The sequence below is a fragment of the Myxocyprinus asiaticus genome, chromosome 6, assembly GCF_019703515.2.
Source record: "Myxocyprinus asiaticus isolate MX2 ecotype Aquarium Trade chromosome 6, UBuf_Myxa_2, whole genome shotgun sequence".
NCBI lineage: Eukaryota > Metazoa > Chordata > Actinopteri > Cypriniformes > Catostomidae > Myxocyprinus > Myxocyprinus asiaticus.
Genome location: NC_059349.1, coordinates 48,747,857 through 48,770,786, shown reverse-complemented (window position 1 = coordinate 48,770,786; position 22,930 = coordinate 48,747,857). Strand labels below are relative to the sequence as shown.

The 22,930-nt window shown below is 39.5% G+C and overlaps 1 protein-coding gene across 2 annotated transcripts in view; it reads left to right on the top strand.

Annotated features, from left to right (window-relative positions):
• Positions 1-2,880: 2,880 nt before the first annotated feature.
• The window catches only part of LOC127443132 (supervillin-like), an 88,068-nt gene continuing 68,018 nt past the window's right edge, over positions 2,881-22,930 (top strand). Inside the window, exons 1-10 of one of the 2 annotated variants that reach the window (XM_051701666.1) lie at positions 2,881-3,051; positions 8,603-8,666; positions 12,830-12,909; positions 13,035-13,086; positions 13,413-13,576; positions 13,891-14,602; positions 20,537-20,707; positions 20,841-20,878; positions 22,448-22,512; positions 22,691-22,827. In XM_051701666.1, coding sequence (XP_051557626.1) covers positions 2,994-3,051; positions 8,603-8,666; positions 12,830-12,909; positions 13,035-13,086; positions 13,413-13,576; positions 13,891-14,602; positions 20,537-20,707; positions 20,841-20,878; positions 22,448-22,512; positions 22,691-22,827 — 1,541 coding nt within the window. In that variant the 5' untranslated portion in view covers positions 2,881-2,993. Of the gene's footprint in view, positions 3,052-8,602; positions 8,667-12,829; positions 12,910-13,034; positions 13,087-13,412; positions 13,577-13,890; positions 14,607-20,536; positions 20,708-20,840; positions 20,879-22,447; positions 22,513-22,690; positions 22,828-22,930 lie in introns of both variants that reach the window. The other variant, XM_051701667.1, reaches the window with a different exon arrangement.

Here is a 22,930-nt window from a genome sequence, read left to right as displayed (position 1 = left end):
ATAAACAGTAGTAATATATTTCTGTAATAATTTAGCAGGCGACAATGCTAAACGGTCTCAAGCCTTTACTTTTTGATGTAAAAAAAAAATAAAAAAAAATAAATGATGGAAGTGTGTGTGTGTTTCTGTTTGACAACAGTTTTTGCAGGCTCTGGTGCTCCATCCAAACATGGTGAAATGCTCTTATTTCCTCCTCGACCCACAAAACCCTGGTGCCATGAGTTTATTTTAGATTTTTTAGACACTTGTAATGGCCAAACAATGTGCAAAGAGGTAAATCTGGAGCGCTTTTTAGTGCGTTCAACACATGTTAGCGACGAGCACAAACTGAACTGAACTCCGGGCACAGCTGCTGATGTATTATGAGAGCACAAGATGGAATTCATGACTTTTGAGCACAGAACCGTTCTAAAACTGCTGTAACACCATGCTGCAACCAAAGTTTATTCAGCTGACTTACTGCATAATCAGTTAATGGCTGAACAGACAGAGTTGTTGAATGACTGGTCTCAGAATAGTTTGAAAGGCACCAGATTTTCATCCTACCTCCACATGTTCCAGCTTTCTCAGTGGAATTAAATAGCTCTGGTCATGAGACTATTTGCACCACTCATGGGAAAAAAGTCTGCACTGTCATTTACAGTTGACATCTCTGTGTAAACATCTGCGGCTCTGTATGTCAGTACGTGCTCAACTGAAAAGTGATTGGTCGGTGGGGAATTCTGAAGAGAACTCGATTTGTCAGGTGAGGTGAAAATAGACTCAATAGCGCTTGTGATTTGACCTATCATCTTTAGACACAGCCTATTATAAAAATGAGCAACAATTTGCAACTTTAGCTGGATGATAATTTCTGTTTGCTTGCTCACTAATATCGCAGATGATTATGCTCAATTAATTGTGAGGCAGAAATCATGATCGTGATTAAAATATGATTAATTCTGCAGCCCTAAGTTGAACCAAGATGAAAAGTGGGGTTATGGTCATCAGATCGGTTGGTTGGGATCATGAGGAGTTCTGTTTTGGCAAGGTCGAGCTGATGGTGTTGTTCCTTCATCCAGGCTAAAATGTCAGAGAGGCAGGCAGAGATACGAGCTGAGATAGTAGGGTCATCAGGCTGGAACGACAGGTAGAGCTGTGTATCATCTCTGTAGCAGTGGTAGAAAAGCCATGTGCCAGGAAAAGCCATGTGCCTTAATGACTGGTCCGTGTGATGTTGTGCACCTTGAGAAGAGGAGGGGTCCAAGCACTGATCCTTGAGGAACCTCAGTGGTCAGCTGGTGTGTCTTGGACACCTCTCCTCTCCAAGAAACCTTGAACCATCCAAGTGCAGTTCCTGTGATGCCCAGGTCAGAGAGGGTGGACAGGAGGATCTTGTGGTTCACTGTGTTGAAGGCAGCAGACAAGTCAAGGAGAATGAGGATGGATGATTTGGAGTTAGCTCTCCCAGTCGCAGGGTTTCAGTTACTGACAAAAGGGCAGTCTCTGTTGAGTGTCCTTTTTTGAAACCAGACTGATGTCTGTTGAGTAGGTTGTTCTGTGAGAGAAAAGCAGACAACTGGCTGAATATGACCCTCTCAAGAGTTTTAGACAGGATGTCAACTACTGTGGGGTTATGTGTTGGTTTTTTAAGCAGTGGGGTTACTTGAGCCTGCTTGAATGTATTGGGAAAGTTTCCAGTTGTGAGAGATGTTGATAATGTGTGTGTGTGTGTGTGTGTGGTTAAGATTGATGGAGAGGCAGCTTGCATAAGACGGGAGGGGATAGGGTCAAGTGGACAGGTGGTAGGACGGTTAGAGGCACCTCAGTCTCGGAGAGAGGAGAGGAGGAGGAAAACAGAGGATGGGATGCTGGAAGAGAGTAGCTGTGGGTGTTAGGTGTAGAGAACTGGCTGCTGATGCTCACTACCTTGTCAGTAAAAAAATGTGGCAAAGTCATCAGCAGTCAGAAGTAGTAGGTGTGGTGGAGGAGGATAGAGAAGAGATGAGAAAGTTGAAAATAGTTTACGGGACAATATTAAATACGGTTTTAGGTACATCACACTCCAGTTGTTTATGCATTTATAAAATTCATAGTTTTCCCCATTTCCTATTAAAATTTTCCAACAATTTTTCCCATTCATTCTACGTCATGTTAACCATTTTGCTTATTGTTGGGCCTATGCATAGTATTATAAGTTTCAGCGTTTGATTTTAAGGACATTTTTATTTACTTTTGTGTGCTAATCAGTTTTGGTACTGTACCATGTTGAGTCACCACTTGATATCCAGTGTAAAATCTGGGTTCTGAAGCAAACAAGTTGAGACCTAAACTGATCTAAATAAGGTTCTGTCATGTAAACTTAATGCAGCACGCACTGACATATGGAGCCGCAGATGTTTACTAGTATGTTTCATATATCGCTATGATTGATACAAGGCTCGCATAAGAAGCTGGGACATACTGCCTTCGGAGACTGTGTGGAGGTTGGATGAAAATCTGGTGCCTTTCAAACTATTCTGAGACCAGTCATTCAACAATCTCTAGTGTGCAGACTTACCGACTGAAATATGTTAAAGGGAAGACAGTCCTAATTAAAGACTTTCGTCTTTGCATCACCAAGTATTTGTGACTCCTGGATTGCTGATGTGAGAGTGTGTGTATCTGTGTGTAAATATGGCTGTGTTTGTGTCATAAGTCCAGGAATCCACTGTGCTCCTGCAGTCCACTTTTATCATCCAGTCTAATTTCTGCCTGTAATCAGATTACTGCCTGTGAGCTGCCGTAGCATCTCTCTCTCTCTCTCTCTCTCTCTCTCTCTCACCCTCCCTTCTGCTGGTGTGTTTACTTTAGTCCTCCAGTTTTGCTTCTGTCCATTTCCATCACGTTGAGTTCGTTTGTGGCGGTCCCTCTCTCTCTCTTGCTCTTTTTCTCTCTGTGTCCTGATCACAGGCTCAGACTATCTGTCTTTTTCTTTCTTTCCTCTGTTTGCTCTCTTACCTTTTCATTCCAACATGTTTCATAACCAATGGATTACTAACTATCTCAACCATGTCCCACAGTGTGATCAAGGTAAGCGTGAAACACTATTTGCAATTGTAGTGGTATGTAAAATTGCAATTGTAGTGGTATATAAAACCAGTTTCCGGGGGGGGGAATGAGTGATTGGGTAGTTACCAAAATGATACAAGGCTGGATGGATTTGTTTTACTTCGTCTGGCATTCGTGGAAATAAATAAATTTAAAACCATGCCTGCTTTTATCTTTAAAGATTACTTTTGTGGTATAGAACAGATGTTCTGATTGATCAGATTAAGTCTAAATCTGAAGAATTGTCATGATGCGCTGTAGGTAGTTTAGCAGTGATGGACAGATCAATAATCAGCTATAGGCCAATTAAACAGCTGATTTTGAGATTAATGAATAATTGTCTGATAACCATGTCCACTGACAGATAAACAGAAGTCTGAAGTGTTTTTTCTGTTGTCAAATAAATTTGAGGAAATTGAGTAAATATTGTGTAAAATGTATCTTATATTCTAGGACTGTTTGATATGACATTATATACTGTGTAGCGGTAGAAATATGTTAATTGGTAGAGAGTTTGATATTCCATTTACATACAGATAAACCATTTACATTATGATATATATTTGTGTAATGGATTGCATTACATTATTTACACATGAAAGTGACTAAGAAACGTGGAGTAATATGAAAATAGAGAAAGGGATGTGTTCCCAACAAGTCCAGATGAAGTCAGATTTATTAAGGGGTGTAAAACGAAAGTAGATTATGTTTACGGTTGATGAGCAATGTTGCAACTTTGCTAAGCATTAATATAGAATTCAACTGATGTGTGGTTACTGGTGTGTGTTTATCCATTTTCGGAACTGTTTTTTTTATATTACATAATATATCAGTTTTACTGTTTTTTTTTTTTTTTTTTTTTTTTTTTTTAAATGTTTACATAAAGTGAAGCGGTTGTTTTTGCACTGAAGCCATCATTCATTTGTTATAAATGAATGGGAAAATTTAAAATAGGGTTTTCCAGGGTTGGAAAAGACATAGAAATTAGGTAAATCTGGAAAATTCATTGACATTTTTATAGTGAATATACATTTTTCAAGTTATGCTATGCTCTAAAATATTTCTTTAGTTCGAAGTTGCTCTGTGAGTGTGGTCCAAGTAAACTTTAGAAAATATCTGGAAAATCATGGAAAAGTCAGGGAAATTCATTAGTCAAAAGTTGTGGAAACGTTTGTCCTGTTGTGGTGTCTCTTTTTTTTTTTTTTTTTTTTTGCGTCCATCAAGATCTACATAAAGAAAGTGATGCAGTATATGAGACATATGAGACGTATCGAAACTATATCAGGCATCACACTACTCTCTAATGTTGGAGACGCTACTTTGAAACTGTAGATTCCCAAGATATAAGCTACTCATAACTTTAACTACAGTCAAGGTTCTCTTTTAAAAAAAAAAAAGTAGTTAGAAACACAGTCACTAACAAAAAGTAGCTAACTACATTGAAGCTGTTTAAAGTAGAAACTATTTTTTAATGTTACAATTAGATGGTATTTAAATAGGGTGACATTAAACAATTAGGGTGACAACATTAAGTTGAACACAGTTTATATTAAAATATAAAGTAATAAACCTAGAAAACATTTTATATAACTGATTTGAAATATAGTGATAAACAACGGCAATTAACAAAATATTTTGCTTAAAAAAAGATCGTCATTTTATGTCTGCGCAGGGGTCAAGTGAATCATGTAACCTAGCGTTTTGTGACGCTACACAGCTACTCATTAGAAAATGTAATGGGGAATTAGCTGAATGTGCCACTAAAAATTTAGTAAAGTTAGTAGCGTCGCTACTTTTAGTTAGTTACTCCCCAACATTTCTAATCTCTAGATATCAGTATTGAAATCAGCCACTGGAAAAACAAAACATTGCTCTACCACTAAACTTGGAATCAGGTCTTGTTGAAATGGAACAGGAAAAACCAATTAGTGTCTCAGGTGTTTTGAGAGTGTGCTTAATTTTGTTTCCAAGTCTGATCTCTTGTTGTCAGCTGCCACACTTTTACATGCTAACTGGTTCAATGTTGTATCGCCATAGTACATGCAGCTGTCACACTGTATATAAACCTAAACATATGCTTTGCTCATCTCCCTCTGTTGCTCATGAAACAACCCCAGCTCTGTATGTCAACACTGTGTTAACATGATGGCAGTAAGTGATAATTACTGTTATGCTGTCCAAACATTAGATTATCTGATCCTTTACACAAACTTTGTTCATGTAGTTTACTGGACGTCTGGCTTTCTCTGCTGAAAACTACATGTGTTTAAGTGGGTGGGTGGATCTTTGAGCCGGATCTATTTTTTGCCTTGATCTACCATCTTATATTTTTAGAAAATCTCTCGTTCATTCTGTCCCCTCGCAGCTAATTTGTGGCTGTCAGCATCCTGGAGTGATTCTCTGGCAACCCTGTATCGGAAACTCATCCGCCAGACTTAAAGTTAATTAGGATGTCTTCACACCCACCTTTACTTTGTTCTTCTAAGCTTGATGTTCTCTGAGCAATCCCTCCCCACTCCAGGTGCGCACCGTTTGGGAGGCTAAATTTATAAGACAACCCCATGCTGGAGGATCTAAAGCGCAGTAACTTAAGCTGTTGTCTGTGTATGGCGGGGTAAAAACACTTTATAATAGGTTTCAAATGGCTAAAACACAGAGTCCAGATGGAATGTTCTAGAATTTGGAGGTGAAATGACTAAGGCCATGTCCACACCAACAGGTTTTGGTTTGAAAACACATTGATTTTGCTATGTTTCTGGATCTCATTCACAGTAGAACAGCGTTTTCTGGAGCGTTTTGAAAGCGTTTTTCATTACCACATACTTTGGGGGGAAACAAAAATATGTTAGGAAACTGAAAACTTAGTGTACTTCTCTGGTACATTAGGTACAAAATATTAGAGGTAGACCAATATATCAGTTTTACCGATTAATCTATGCCAATGCTTTTTTGGAACTATCGGTTATCGGCAGAAAAATGTATTGATAAAAACCCAGTAAAATTGACAATATTCATATTTTCACCCTTCATCTGGTGAATATATATATATATATATATATATATATATATATATATATATATATATAGGCTATAAAAGCTTAATTTGATACATACTTGTGTATAAAGCATTGCAACAGAGCCAAGTCTCTGTCCTTTCAGAATAAGAGTCCCCGGTGTGTTTCGGGTTTGTTTATAGTTAATGGTCCCACATTATGCACCAATTGTTTTTTTTCTGGTTGTAATTGGGATTTTGTTTTATCTGGGACTTTATTCATTTCTGACTCTTGTTGCCTCTGTGTCTGCGCCCGTCATAATTTGGAAAGATTTAAAGGATTAGTTCACCCAAAAATGAAAATTCAGTCATTGTTAACTCGCCCGTGTTAAAACCCCATATGACTTTCTTTTTCTTAACACAAAGGGAGAAATTGTGAAAAAACGTTGTGCTCAGTGATGTCATACAATGGTAATTTATGGTGACCAACTCTTCAAGTCTAATAAATTATTGTATGCAACTCGTGTCTTGTTCTGAAGGAATACGATAAGGTTTGTTGATAAACTGAAATCTGATATATTATAAGTGAAACTCTTGACCAGTTGAACTCCTGTGCACGTTCACGAGACAGCCTGCACGTGAGCTTTAGAGCTCTTTGCAGGAGAGCAGTAGTTATGCAGCACATGCGAGATGGGGCGTTCAAGCGAAAACTCGTTTTGTTTCACTTCAAGAGGACCACAAGTGATATTAACGACAGAAAACGCAACATAGCTGCGCACAAACCAGAGAACAGAACTTACAAGCATGTCTGAAGAGTTTGTAGTCAAACTCTAGAATCAAACAATAGATGCATTTCAGTGTCCAGCTTAATTTGTTGGAACCGGAATCCTCAATCAAACAGTGTGATTGAGGAAGCTGAAGGTAGCTACCATTGCCACCGCTCCATATTACGCAGTCTGCTTAGGGCACCAACTTTCTAGGGGGGCATCATCTTACCCATGGTGGGCACCAGAAACTCCACCGGCTGCCTTTACTCACACATTATACGCTATACAAACACCCGAAAGCAGTCGCGGAACAGAGACGATTGCCTCACGCTTGCACCACACATCGCATTTTGGACCGGTGCCAGTACATAGTGGATGGGGTTACCTGGTGAGACGCCAAATATAGAAGCCAAGCGATCAACAGAATGTCCCGTTGCTCGTCACAGCTGCTTAAGACAAAAAACTCTGATTAACATAGAAAAGATAACTGTTATTGCATGTCGTTTGCCGTCTGAGTAGGACACGGTGTGACTGTAGCTACCTTCAGCCCCATCTCTCTATTTGTTTGAGGACTCTGGTTCAAACAAATAAGGCTGGGCATAGAAATGCATCTATTTTTCGACTACAAACTTTTCAGACATGTTTTTAGTTCTGCTCTCTGGGTTATTTGCAGCTATGTTGTGTTTTTTGTTAATATCGCTGGTTGTCCTGAGTTTTGGCTTGAATGCCCCACCTCGCGAGCGGCAGCGTAACTACTGTTGCTCTCATGCAAAGAGCTCTAAAGCTCGTGCAGACTCATGAATGCACACAGATTTTGTTTTTCACCAAATCTAATCTTGTTCCTTCAAAACAAGACATGAGACGCATACAATAATTTATTAGACGTCTGAATTATACTTTTGTGTCCTTTTGAAGCTTGAAGAGGTGGTCACTATAAACTGCCATTGTATGACATCACTGAGAATAATAATAATTATTCTTATTATTTTTTTTACAATTTCTCCCTTTGTGTTAAGAAAAAGAAAGTCATATGGGGTTATAACAACAAATGGGTGAGTAAGCAATGACTGAATTTTCATTTTTGGGTGAACTATCCCTTTAGTTTTAACATTCTATAAATCGATTTTAAAATATATCAGCCGACCGTTTATTGGCCTTTTCCACCACCTTGGTTAAAATCCACTATCGGTTGAGTACTTTCAGATACTTAGGATCAATGTACTAATATGTTTTTGTTTTAAATTTCACTGATTTTTCTACGTTTATGCCTTGCACACTGGAATGGCGTTTTACTCCACCGAAAGCGAACACTTTAGAAAATTGTCTATTGTCGTATACTTTTGGATATTAGGGTAATGAAAACAGTTCTCAAACAAACGGATTAGTGTGGACATGGCCTAAGATTCTGGAGAAATGTGCCATTTAATTTTGTGTCTGTGTAAGACAAATTTGTTTATTTCCTTAACTTAGTACTTTTTAATTCTTGGGTTGTTTTAACTGTCAGTTAGTAAATTCTTGGGTTGCTTAACTGTCAGTTTTTAAATTCTGTTTAAGTGTGAATAAATCTGGTGTGCTCCATTTTAATTTATATCTGTAGACTCCTTTGGAAAGATTTCAGCAGCATCCCTTTGCATAAAACCTAGTAATGCTCTGTGAAAGCACTCATCCTTTCATACCCAGTTAATATTCATCCAATACATAATCTTAGACTTATCTGAATGAATTTTACCTACAAGTACACCCCAATAAGTGATCGTCTTTTTTCTTTTTGCAGGATTTGTTAGTGAAACTTCTGTTAAGTTCTGCAGCCCTGTACTACTAAAGAAAAGAGCAGTAAGGTAAGAATCCTTGCATCTCACCAATATATAAAGAACCTTTTCTCTTCTAAATGATGACAGAGGTTTTGCCAAGTAGCAAATATCAATCAGATTTTAAGGTTATGATTAGGGTTAATGTTAGGGTTGGGGGCACACTATTCTTATCAACCTATCATTTCTCTCTAATTTTAGGGGTAGGGGTTGGAAGTAATGTTGTTCCAGGAACAACAGTATATGTCTAGGAAAACATCTCACTTATCAAAATCACAGTGATCTTAAATCTGGCCCCATAAATCCATAGTTTGAAAGCACACTTCAAGCACTTTAACGTTTAACTCTAAATGGATTAATCCAAAGTCCATTTGGAGATGTCTGCATGAACTCTGTGACCCTTACCGTACACCAGAATTTAATCAGATCTGTGTGGTCTTGTTAGACCACTCTACATCCATATTTATAGGAATTGTACAGTTTTACTTTTCAGATTAAATGATTTATATTTATATGCTGCTGATGTTTTATGGACAGCCTGGGTGATAATTTGCTATAATGCTTGCTACAGAAATGACAAGTTTTATGCTGTGAGTCATAAGACACTGATGGTTTAGCTTAGTTTTATGTTTAACTTGAGTTAAATGGAAGATTTGGTATTTCATCACAAATTGTGATTTAAAGAATCAGTGTATTGTCCTGACCAGTCAAAATGACGACTGTGTCCTAAGAGAAAGGGAGGGTGTCTTTCACAATAGCTAAACACACTTCACTGTTATCATCCAGAAGAGAGAGAGAGAGTGTGTGTGTGTGTGTGTGTGTGTGTGTGTGTGTGTGTGTGTGTGTGATCTTTTGTTGATTAAAATGATTAAACTGTATAATGAGGTGAATGCCTTTTAAGGAGTTGAATCAAGTAATCACTTATCTAAGAGTCTTGTGACACAATTTTAAACATCCATGATTGCACAAACTTGTAGAGTCTCTGTCAGCTGTAATACTAATAAATTCATTTTTTTTCCCCTTAAACTGTAATGCTAATAATAAAATGTATAATGTAATTATTTTGTTTGAAATTAGAAAAGAACAGAATAATGGAATTAGAACGGAAATAAGCATTGAATTTGACAAATAGCAATTTCTTTCGTGATCTCATGACTTTTGGACCCCACAGTACAATATTGAATTGTTCTATTGTTCAGTTTGAATGAGTCTTCCATATGGGGTGTGACTGAAATACACAGATCATCCACAACATTAAAACCACCTGCCTAATATTGTGTGGGTCCCCCTCATGCCGCCAAAACGGCACCAACCCGCATCTCAGAATAGCATTCTAAGATGCTATTCTTCTCACCACAATTGTACAGAGTGGTTATCTGAGTTACTGTAGACTTTGTCAGTTCGAACCAGTCTGGCCATTCTGTGTTGACCTCTCTCATCAACAAGGCGTTTCCATCCGCAGAACTGCCACTCAATGGATGTTTTTTGTTTTTGGCACCATTCAGAGTAAATTCTAGAGACTATTGTGTGTGAAAATCCCAGGAGATCAGCGGTTACAGAAATACTCAAACCAGCCCATCTGGAACCAACAAACATCCATGTGATTATCTAATCAGACAATCATGTGGCTGCAGTGCATAAAATCATGCAGATACGGGTCAGGAGCTTCAGTTAATGTTCACAACAACCATCAGAATGGGGAAAAAATGCGCTCAGTGATTTGGATCGTGGCATGATTGTTGGTGCCAGATGGGCTGGTTTGAGTATTTCTGTAACTGCTGATCTCCTGGGAGTTTCACGCACAACAGTAACTAGAATTTACTCCGAATGGTGCCAAAAAAAAAAAAAAAACATCCAGTGAGCGGCAGTTCTGTGGACGGAAATACCTTGTTGATGAGAGAGATCAACAGATATCGGCCAGACTGGTTCGAACTGACCAAGTCTACAGTAACTCAGATTACCACTCTGTACAATTATAGTGAGAAGGTTGGCGCTGTTTTGGCAGCGACCTACACAATATTAGGCAGGCAGTTTTAATGTTGTGGCTGATCGGTATATTTACCTTCCCCCCCCTAAAAGTTAATGCAAATTAAATCTAATCCTTTTAATACTCTGATTCTCATTCTACCACTCTGCTTGTATGAGAATATTGTGCATAGTTCATGTGAAGCATTGGCTGTGCTGTAAACAGAGTAATGGGAGTATGCTGTTTGGTCCGGCAAGGCTGGTACCATGGTGAAGGGGGAACTCTATATGTGCAAATACCTTGGCAGCTAATCTATTCCTGTGGACAGAGAGAATGTTCAATATCTGCTATCCTAATTCAGCTTAAAATGCCACACAGGAACACACTGGTAGGGTTGACCGCATGCTCACAGTCTGCCAGTGTAGAAATCTGGAGCATTTGGAGGCACTTGAGCAAAATCCAAAAAAGTGTAGACATTCGATGTTGGAGAAGTCCACAAAGTGCAAACCTAATGGGTCTGATTGGGGCCATGGCCTAGTAGTTAGCATGCTTGCTGTGGTTTCGCCAATTTGGACATGTTTCTGAATCAACATCCTTGTTGGTCCTGGAACAACTTTCCAATCAACTAATCTGTTTGGGGTTGGGGTAAGGAGACAGAAAATAATGTAGTACTAGCTTGCTACAGTTAGCTCTGTTGTATACTGCACAGGGGTCCCATGGGTCCTTAAAGTCTTAAAATATCTTAAATCGAAGAACAAAAGTCTTAATTATCATTTAAAGAAGTCTTAAATTAAGGAGTGGAAAAACAGGAATCACTATATGGCCTAATGCATTTATTAAACTGCAAAAGGCTGTGATTTAATTAAATAAATACTGTATATAGGCTTTATGCATTGCACCTGCATGCTTCAAAGTGAAGACATGGCACTGTACTTCAAGCATGCGGTGCACATGATATAGTGTTTCCAGCGGTTTCAGAGTGGTTCACAGTCAGTGAAATCCTTTGAATTACTGCTTATATTTAAGACAATGTTTTCTTTACAGTGTTGACATAGTAATACATTGTAGATGATTGTAATGCATATTTAATTTCCCTGATCTGTTTGCGTAAGCAGTAGGAGCACAGACATTTCAAAATAAGAATCTGTGGTGTATTTTTGGCTGTTTATTGAACATGTTATGAAACAAATCTTAATTTTTTTTTCTGGTGATTATTGGGACTTTGATCTCTTGTTTCCTCTTGTGTCTATGCCCATCACAGTAAGGAGACACAGTTCAATATATACATTTTTATCTGCCTTTCTTACAACACCTTATTGTATCAGCAAATTACCAATTTCAGTCAACCTTTGATATGTATTTATATATTTGTACATAAATCAATTTTGAAATGATCTGGTATGGACATAGGATATTGATTGAATTTGTTCAGGTCTCAAATGATCTTAAAACATCTTAAATTTAATTTCTTGGGGGGGGTTCTCCCCAATTTGAAATGCCCAATTCCCAATGCACTCTAGGTCCTCGTGGTGGCATAGTGACTCAATTCGGGTGGCGGAGGATGAATCTCAGTTGCCTCCGCGTCTGAGACCGTCAATCTTATCACATGGCTTGTTGAGCACTTTACTGCGGAGACCTAACATGTGTGGTGGCTTCACGCTATTCTCCGCGGCATCCACGCACAACTCGCCTCGCGCACCACCGAGAGCAAGAACCACACATTATAGTGACCACGAGGAGGTTAATCCAACGTGACACAACCCAGGTCAATTGCTTGCTTAGGAAGCCTGACTGGAGTCTTTAAATTTGATTTTAAAATCTGTGCAGCAACCCTAATCCAGATATTTTGTACGTACAGAACATTTGCACTGTAAACAGCAGTATACTGCAACAATAGTAGAGAACTACAATAGGATATCATTTCAAACATAGCCTTGTTTGACAAGAATATAGTTCCATGACCAACAAATGATGTTGATTCAGGAACACATCGTCCTTGGCAAAATCTTGGTCATCATTTCCCAGTCCAGTTGCCCTGTCTTTCCCCATAATTTCCCGTCTTCTCTCCACTATTGTTTGAATAAAGTGTCAAAGAAGCTTTGATTAAAAACCAAGATTAAAAAAACAAAAAACAAGATTTAATTTAACGTGAAACTGTCAAACAGTTCTCATGGACAGATGTTTTAGAATGTTCACCAAAGCTCTTCTGAAATATTTTTTCATATAGCTTTGGTGCTGATGACCAGACTTCACTGGTAAGGAGTACCACAGATATTGATGCAAACATCCTTGCTGTGTTGCCCAAAGGTGAGAAATTCTAACAATGCACTAATACCTTTTAAACATAAAGGACATATGGTGGAATGATTTTTGAAAGTTCCCCACAGTTCCAAAAGAGAACACTTTTCACTGAAATACTTTTGTCATTTTAGTTTCAGAGCTAAGGAAGCAATTTGAAAGCACAAGTGATCCAATAATGAATAGGTACGTTTTGTCCTCCAATGGTTGTCTATGTATTTAAAAATGACTGAATGGTTTTGAAACATCCTATTGTCAGTTTTGGAGAGTGTTACTTTTAAAAGTATATTCTTGCGCTACACCTAATAAAATAATGATTGGCTAGCAGTTTTTTTTAAGTTACGTATTTTAAATCTCAGTTATGGTGTAAATTAAAAGTGTTGTTAGCTACTTCTTATTATTTCTTCTAACGTGTTACAACATTGTTTATGTGTGTGTGTGTGTGTGTTTGTGTATGTGTAATTAATATATATATATATATATATATGATATAATGGGTTTTTATTATGCAGGAAAGAGAGGATAGCACGAAGACTGGAGGGGATTGAAACGGATGTTCCAGCAGCTCTTACTACAAATGTGCACCACACAGCCGGTCTCGTGACCAATCGGCTGCTGGAGGAAGACACCCCTCGCTACACACGAGCCTCAGATCCCAGCGATCCGGGCATTGCTGGTAAGCACAAATGCCATGCTAATACAGTCATATATTGTTATATAACTAGATTATTTTTCTCACAATATTGCATTGAAATGTCAGGTCATTCAAATGTTTTTATTTTTTTTCAAAAGATCACATTTATTATTCTTTTTTTTTTTCATTCATGTTGCCTACAGTGCAATGAATGAAGGATGAAGGAGCTTACTTATAGATGTCTTTGTACAGTGGTAAAGGAGAAAGTAGTTTTTCGTTGTAATTATGCACTTCACTTTTAATAAAATATTGCTCTCCTATTCACTCTCATTTCCTCTGTTTTTGTCACACTTCAGTGCGTCGCTACAGTCGTGATGAAACAGAAGCTCCAGAGCGGCAATCCAGAACTCTGACTCGCCCGGATCCACAGCCGAAAATCCATCCTGACCCAGTCGTCCCTACCCCAGCAGGGTCTGATGCTACCAACCTCAGCTCCAAGGCCGAACGTATTGCACGTTACAAAGCCGAACGTAGACGCCAATTATCAGAACGTTATGGAATCCTCCTCGACCAAGAAGTGGATGTAGATTACGCCCCACGCTACACTCGTGCACGAAGAGAGTCTGACCTGTCGGACAAAGGGGCTCCTCCCGACAGGGGACGTGGTGAGAACAGGATGAGGGGCGGGACTTTGCAAGAGCATGGTGAGGGGCGGGACCGAAGCAGCAGCAGGTCTAAAGGAATGGGGCGGGTTTCCATGTCTTCAGACCCCACCCCCGATTCTGCCTCTTCTCCATCAGGCTTTGATGCCGACCGAGAGAGAGAGAGGGCTATGAACTTGGAAAATAAAAGGCGAGCACCTGACCGAAGTCCGAAACCACACCCACAGGAAGCTCCGGTTCGCATGGAAGCAACCTCCACCCAGCCAACGAAGGGTGTTGCTGTTGTCGCAGTGCCAAGTTCTCCAAGTACAGCTCGCCGAGGATCATTACCCTCGACGCGGTATGGCATCTCTCCTGGTGACCTGTTCATCGAGCAACAAGCACAAAACATCCTCAACAGACAGGGGCAAGTATTTTGTGGAGCTCTGTACAGTATATACCATCTGCTCTTAATCGAACTGCTCTAAACACAAATGTTTTTTTGTAAATAATCTAGTCTCCATTTAATGCGTGAGAGGGCCCTGATTTTATTTTGATAATTATAGTAATGATATTATTAAAAAATGACTGCTCTTGTCCCAAATTTAGTGAGCTGCATCACTGTCTACATTGGCAGCTGCCTTCTAAGGCAGCATCGTAACTTAAATGGAACCTCATAAGTAACTATTAGTCACTCCATTTGCCACACTAAAAGTGCTCCTCGTATGAAGTGCTGAGGAGATTTGACTTAAAATTGATTCCAGCTTGATGTTAAAATGTTGCATAAAAACACATAGAACACATGTATAGTGAGTTGTATAGTTTGTTTGAAAATACTGTTCCTCCCTTTTTCTCCCCAATTTGGAATGGCAATGCTCTAAGTCCTCGTGGTGGTGTAGTGACTCGCCTCAATCTGGGTGGCGGAGGACGAATCTCATTTGCCTCTGCATCTGAGACCATCAACCCACACATCTTATCACTTGGCTTGTTGAGCGCGTTACCGCGGAGACATACCGCGTGTGGAGGCTTCACACCATCCACTGCGGCATCCACGCACAACTCGCCACGCGCCCCACCAAGAGCAAACCACATTATAGCGAACACGAGGAGGTTACCACATGTGACTCTACCCTCCCTAGCAACCGGGCCGATTTGGTTGCTTAGGAGACCTAGCTAGAGTCACTCAGCATGCCCTGGATTCCAACTCGTGAACTCCAGAGGTGGTAGTCAGCGTCTTTACTCACTGAGCTACCCAGGCCCCCCTTAGTTTGAATTTTTTAATAAATGTTGTCGCAATACACTTTAGGTTTGCTTTGTTTACACATTGGGATCAAACTTGTGATACCTTAATGTTGTCTAGTTTGACAGCCCACTAGGTTTATGAACAAAGCTTTTGACTGGATTATAAAAGGGCTTTGTTTGTAAGAAGACACATGTCATAGTGGATTAATTAATTTCAACATTCGTATTTGAAACTCTGCTGACAACAAGAGAGATTCCAAGTTATCAGATTTTATGGAAATATCCTTTAAAGCAAGTGATGCTACAAGGTTTATTGACATCATCTGTCTATACCAATGAACTGGTGGACCTTGTCAAAAAAAAAAAAAAATGCTTCATTTTTTTGTATCAGTCAGATAATGCTAAAGCTCTTAAATATACTCCAGGTTAAAATGCTGACTAGTGCAGCATTTGTGTTTAGTCAGGTTCAAATTCATGCCAGAGCGCTGGGGTGAAATATGTAGAACTGATTTCTGGGCATCAGCAAGATTTTCACACTGATCTTTGAGGCCCTGCTAAACATTGCCCCTACCTTTTAATGGTCTTTACAGTGGCTGGAAAGAAACACAGTTTAAAAAAAAAAAAAAAAAAAAAGGGCAGTAATTTGTCTTTAAAATACTGAGGGTAAAACTAGGTGATTTTATTTAAAACTGATGTGTTTTTTTTGCTACCATAAATAAATGATTTTCTCCCATGCCAGCTTAATGCTTCAGTTTGGGGCCATTTGTGGCACTGAAATTGCACACACCAGCTTTAAGGTTTATTGACTACAAGTTTGTGAATGTCATTGTGACAATTAACACAGATACGGCTTTTGAAAACATTTGTTTTTTCATGTGCTTTCACGTGACCAATTACACAAAGTATGCCTGCGAAGACCCCTGCAACATAGTACAGGAACTCATGTGGAGTTAGAAAAGTGTTATGCAACTGTGATATTTTAAACTCTGATACTACGTGAGGAGAAAAAAGATTCAAGTTGATGAGAACATCATATTTTTAAAATGAGGCTTCTGACGTCATAGTTGTGGAATCTCATACTAAACTAAATACCTTGATTGAAGGTGCCAAAAAACCTAACCAGTCCTCACAATGGTCTTTAGAATCTCTTTCAGGATTGGTGAATGGTGTGTTGTGTTATAGTAACAAATATAATGGTAATTTTGCTGTGGTAACCTGGGGTCTAAGCCTCTGTGTTCTTTAGCTTGGCAGCTCTCTCTCAAAGTGAGTGGTCCCTCAGGCGAGACGTGGACAATGAAACACACTCACAAATCAACTGGCCATCCAGGTATTAGAGCGGGAGTGTAACCCTTTAAATTCCCTCTGTAGAACAGCTAACTCCATTTCCCAACATGCACAAACATTTATTCTCCCAAATTGAGAACACCATACCATTTTACATCATTATTTAACCTTTTTATATTTACTGTAACCATAGATGATGGCAAACAGTTCCCTCATTCATCCTCCCCCATCCACTGTGGTTTTTGTATCCACTGATCTTTGCCCTTAACAAACATATTACCAGCTCCTAACAATAACCCTTATTTAATAGTTGGCTTCAGTTTTTCCCTTTATTAAATAACAAGTGGACCTAATTTCTGTGTCAGTGAGTCACTGTTTGTTGAGAAGTTACCAGAGAATGGTTATAAATAATCATTTAAAAAGTTACCAGAAAATGGTTGCAAATAACCATTAAAATTCTAAGGGTGCTATTTGTTAATTATTTCATTTTAGTCTAGTTAAAAACATCTCATGGAATAGTCATGGACATTTCAACAGTCAGTATAAAATGGTTGATAGTAATTGGACTTGGCTTGACAGATACTAGGTTTTGCTTTACAGTTTTTGAATTTTGATTTTTGCCTTTCAACTATGTGGCTTAATCAGTGTGATGTACTTTGGCTTTACCGGTCTGCCGATGAGTGGCCAAACATCTTCAGTGAATGAAAGTAAATTAATTACTTTTAGGGAAATTCTGTCCATATTATTGTAAGAGGAAGAGGTGATCCTTATCCTTGAACTGTGTGTTACAGTGAAGAAAAATTATAGATCTAAAGAGTTCTTGAATTTTGATGACAATTGATTTCTTTCAGGATGAAAGTAGGTAATTTTTAACTTGATGAATGTTATTTTTTATTTTTCCTCCCTTCATGAAGAATACGAGTAAGAGAAAGACAGGCAAGGGAGGACAGCTCGGGAAGGGGTTCAGACGCAGGGTCAGATACACCCTTAGTCAGACATCACCCAGCAGTTATCCCACCATATTTGGCTCCACAACCTCAATCTGCAAATCAGCCACAAGCACAGGGCACAGAACCCCCGACACAACAGAACCAAGGTGCAGAGACCCATCAACAAAGAGCACGCAGTGCTGAACGGCCACGATTTCAGCACCCTCATAGTATAGATTCGCCAGCTTACCAGTACTTACCTGGAAGCGAAATGGCAAACCATCAACATGCCCAAAGTGCACAGCCCCCAAGCTTCGAACAAAGCCCTGGTGTACACCCCAGCACCTTGGGTCATCAACCATTTGGGCAAATCCAGCAATCCTTACCAAGTCTAGGTAGGCAAGATGCTCAACAACCATCACAAACACACAGACCTTCTCAACATCAACACCAAGCATACAAAGACCTCCAGCAGCCACTGCTTGGTCTCAGAGATGCCCCACCGCCTAGGCAAAAGTATCGGGCCATCCTCCAACCAATGTCTTCAGAACGGGACACTTGCCAACCAGCTCAAGTGCATGCACCTTCTCAGAAGCCTCTGCATGAACATGAATGCACCTTGCATGCACATCCATCACATGGGCAGACACAACATTATGGTCCAGTGTTTGGTCACAGCAAACCTTTGCAATATGGTCCAGTCCAAACACTACCTCCTGCCTATGGACAAACTGCCCACTCAGGTCTTTCTCATGGGTCTAGTTATCTACCTCCACCTGGAACTCAGCTTGGCACATCTGAGATGCTGGATCCTAAAGGACACTTGGCCATGCTGGGATCAACATGTGTAGCCAGAGAAGGTGCAGAGACTAGACTGAGGGACAGCTCTGATCACATTCAGCTCATCAAGAGAGAGGGTCTATTGGCATCTAGGGCAGATCCAGCATCAGAAGGGTTACTTAGAAGCAGAAAGGCTGTTCTACCCTCAGAAATCCGCCGCAGGGAGAAGAGTTTGGATGATCCAGTGCGTGGACATACTGATGAAGGTTTAGAAAGTCAGGGAATTGGAAGGATTTGCCAGTTGGAGGAGGTAGAAGGGAGAGGAGGACGGAAGTTCTTCCAGATGGAAGAGAGACCAGGTAATGATGGGAAAGGACCCACACAGATGGAGGAGGGAATAAAGGCAGGTGAAAAGGTGTTTCATCAACGAAAAGACAGACAAGGGCGTGATGATAGAAGAACCAGTCAGTCTGAGGAAAAAGAGGTAGAAGATCGCACAAAGTGCAGTTGGACTGGTGAAGATGTAGGGCGTAGTGTAAGAAAGATTGGTCAAACAGAAGAAAATAAGATAGGTGGTATTAAAAAGGAGGAAAGGCAAGGTAATTGGAGCACTAACCAGTTAGAGGGTGTAGAAAGGGTAGGTGACAGGAAGGTTGACAAATTCAAAGAAGGAGAACGGCAAGTTGATAGAAGAACTGCACAGTCAGTTGAACCTCAAGTGCAAGGTGATAAGAAAATCAGCCAGGAGGTAGGGGAGGAAAAATACCAAAGGCTTCTGCAAAGAGAAGTGGTAGAAAGACATGATAGGAGACGTCGGATCAATCTGTCAGTGGATGGGGAAGGGCATGTCAGAAGAAGAAGGATAAGCCAATCAGATGATGATTGGGAGAGACGTAGGGTACGTAAAATTGGCCAGTTGAAGGAATGGGAAGAGCAAGGAGTGCATCAACTTGTCCAATCAGCTGATCAGTTTAAGGGATGTGAGAAAGGACACCACCAATTGAATCCAAACCTATCTAAAGAAATAGACACCACACTCTCAGAGGTGCAACTAACCAATGAGCAGAATTCTCCACACCATAGACTTGGTGAGGTAAGAGGGTATTTGCAGAGAGGCTCCTTCCTCCCACAAGCTCAACATCGAGTGAGTCAAGATGCAGTTGATCTCAGACCAAAGGTTCGTATTCGCTCGATGTCAGATATCGGAGTGAATCAGCGTTCTGCTGCATTACGAAATCTGGAGCGTGCTGCCAGTCGAGAGGCTGCCATAGTGATGGGGGCAGGGCTTCATACCAGGGAGACAGTTGGTGAAGCCAATGGTGAAATGGGCACCTTGGACACAAGAGTTTCTGTGGCAAAGCTGAGACATTCCTACCTGGAGAATGCTTCAGGACGCAAGTCAGAACTGTACGTGGACTGGCATGTCAGCATGCAAGCTTTTGATGTTAATTAAAGCCACTAACCTTAAAGCAATTACCTTTTACATTTGGATGTAGAGTTTTTTTTTAAATTAAATGCAATGACATTAATGTGTCATTCTGTACAATTGTAATCAGTAAGTGCTGAAACTTTGCTACTCAGCATCCAAGAAGCAGAGTCGTCGTCTTCGTGAAGGAATATTATAGTTCATCCACTAATGGCTTTGCATTAATATTACTTGATCTGAAATACTGTCTTTTCCTCTAACAACATGGGCAACAGGATGAGATCTTAGTCTGTATAAGCATGTCTGATGTAGAGAAAATATTTTTTGATTAACTATAAGGGTAACTAACTATGCACAACTAGATTTCTGGGTTTCAAAGTGTTTGATCTTAATCTTGCCTTGATCAGTTAATTAATTTATTAATCAATTAATTTAATTCTGTCTTCACCAAATGCATGATTATCATCGCAAAATAAAATCTTGATTGTGTGATTGTTGATTTGTGTATTGCCAAGTACTCTGAAATGTGATGTTACATTAATTCCGTTGTGGCACACAAGACTATGGGAATTTGGTATAATCTAGAGTGATGCATTTAGAATAATGTTTTGGCAGATTATTTTGAATGGAGTTGTCTAAACTTGTAAGCTTTGACACAAGTTAGCTTTTTATAAGTAAATTCTTCTCCTGTCTAACAAAGGGAGTCTAAAGGCGACCTGGTTACCATTGATACTGATCCAGTTGGAAGCAGTGACCGGGAAATAGGGACACGTCGACCCAGGCGTTACATTTCTCCTGGTGATGACAGGAAATCCTCTGAGCGGTTTAGAACCCAGCCTGTCACATCTGCTGAAAGACTGGAGTCTGATAGGTATAGTGTAAAAGGAAGTTATTTGTTTCACTGAAACGACCTATTTATGTTAGCATAGGAATATTTTGTTTTTGTTTTTTTATTAATATGTAAAATTTTCTTATGTAATTAACCTTTTTTATTATTTATTTAGGTCCCGCCTTAGTCCAGAGCTTGCAGAACATGCAGAGTGTGAGTTTGAATTCATATATAGTTTGTATAATCCAGGGTTTCCCAAATGGAGGTTTGTTAGGGAATTCCAGGGGGGTTGTGAGAGAGTGAAGAGGATGCATAAAAATTTTCTGTCATTTGCAGAATTTTTAAAAACCTTGACGGATAATTCAAAATGTTGTCCGTCATTTGACAAATAAAAAAACAAGAAAGAACATAACATAACTGCGTTGTGTCTGTGTGGCTTACTCTCTCTCTCCCTGCGCATGCTGTGTCTCTGTGTGCAAGAGAGTACGCTCTCATGAAACTGCTAGTGATAAAATGTAACTTTTTAAATGCAAAAGTAAATTATGCGTAGCTCTCCATTCAAAGTTATGACGTAACTTAATTACTTTCATTATCAGCAATGCAATCATGTTTTAAAAGTAATATTATTAACTTGACAGTTTGCCCTGTAGGTCAGTCTGTTTAAATGCTAAACCGACCGGTTGACGGAGACTTCTGCTGGGTCTTAAAGGTGTTGTGTAGGCTGCCGACTACTATTTCCTTGCACTACTGCCAAAATTAAAATATTATGTATAATTTCCTAAAAATATTAATAAAATGTTTCAGTTCCTAAAATATTTCTTGAAGTGAGGGGGACATGTCCCCACCCCAGGTTTTAATGGATGCTTCAGCTCTGGCCATTTTTATCCTAATTATCCTAATTATTGGAAATGTCTTGTAAATATTGGCTATATCATATCAAGATATCAAATGTACATGCACACAAACTGAGTGACATATATTTTCTAAAATTATCAGGGAAATGAAAACAAAAATAACAGATAAAAATAGACAATTAAAAAAAAACAAAAAATTGTTGTAAAATTTTAATACTGTGATGGATCTCTGATTGGGATAGAAATGTCTATAGTGAATTAAATGCAATAAAATGTATAAATATTCTAACAAAGGAACAATAGGGGGCCTGGGAAGCTCAGTGAGTAAAGACACTGACTACCACCCCTGGAGTTCGTGAGTTCGAATCCCAGGGCATGCTGAGTGACTCCAGCCATGGCCCAGTTGCTAGGGAGGGTAGAGTCACATGGGGTAACCTCCTTGTGGTCGCTATAATGTGGTTCGCTCTTGGTGAGGCACGTGGTGAGTTGCGCGTGGATGCCGCGGTGGATGGCGTAAAGCTTCCGCATGCTATGTCTCCGCGGTAACGTGCTCAACAAGTCACGTGATAAGATGCACAGATTGAGGCGAGTCACTACGCCACCACGAGGACTTAGAGCGCATTGGGAATTGGGCATTCCAAATTGGGGAGAAAAAGGGGGGAAAAAAAACAAAGGAACAATAGATGTAAAAAAGGGTTCAGTAAAATTTAACAATAATAAGAAAAATGAAGTGTAAAGACATCAAATTAATTATATTTAGAAAGGTTAATGTCACTTAAAATATCAGGAGGTTCTTCAAATAAATCATTTAGGTCAAAGGGGTTCAGCTGACAAAAAAGTTTGGGAACACCTGATTTAATTATATTGCTTTTGGTCCCTTTACAACAGAGCAAAAAAATAAATGGTTTTATCCCTTTTCTTTCTGTAGTGGATGAAGAAAAAATGGATGAACGAGCTAAGTTGAGCGTGGCAGCCAAGAGGTCTCTCTTCAGGGTATCACAGGCTTTTCACATCTCTCTCTGCATACTATATAAACCGTTCTATTAACAATGCCTTTGTATGCATTGCCAAACTTTCATTTTTTTTTTTTTTTTTTATACTGTAAATCGTTACAAATATTTCTTTGTGACCTTCTCCTCTGGGCTCACTTGTTTTTTTTCTCGTCTCGTAGGAGATGGAGAGGACTTTAGAGGGAGGTGTCCCTAAACCTCGGTCACGGAATGCTGCAGTTGAGCGAAGGCTCAGACGCGTTCAAGATCGATCCCGAACACAGCCTGTCACACCAGAGGAAGTGGTCATTGCTGCTACGTATGTCACATACTACTTGAATAATTTGTTTATATCATTAAAAACACCGATTAGGTTATGTGAACACACTTTCAAAGTTTTTTAATCTCTTCCGTGCTTTTTC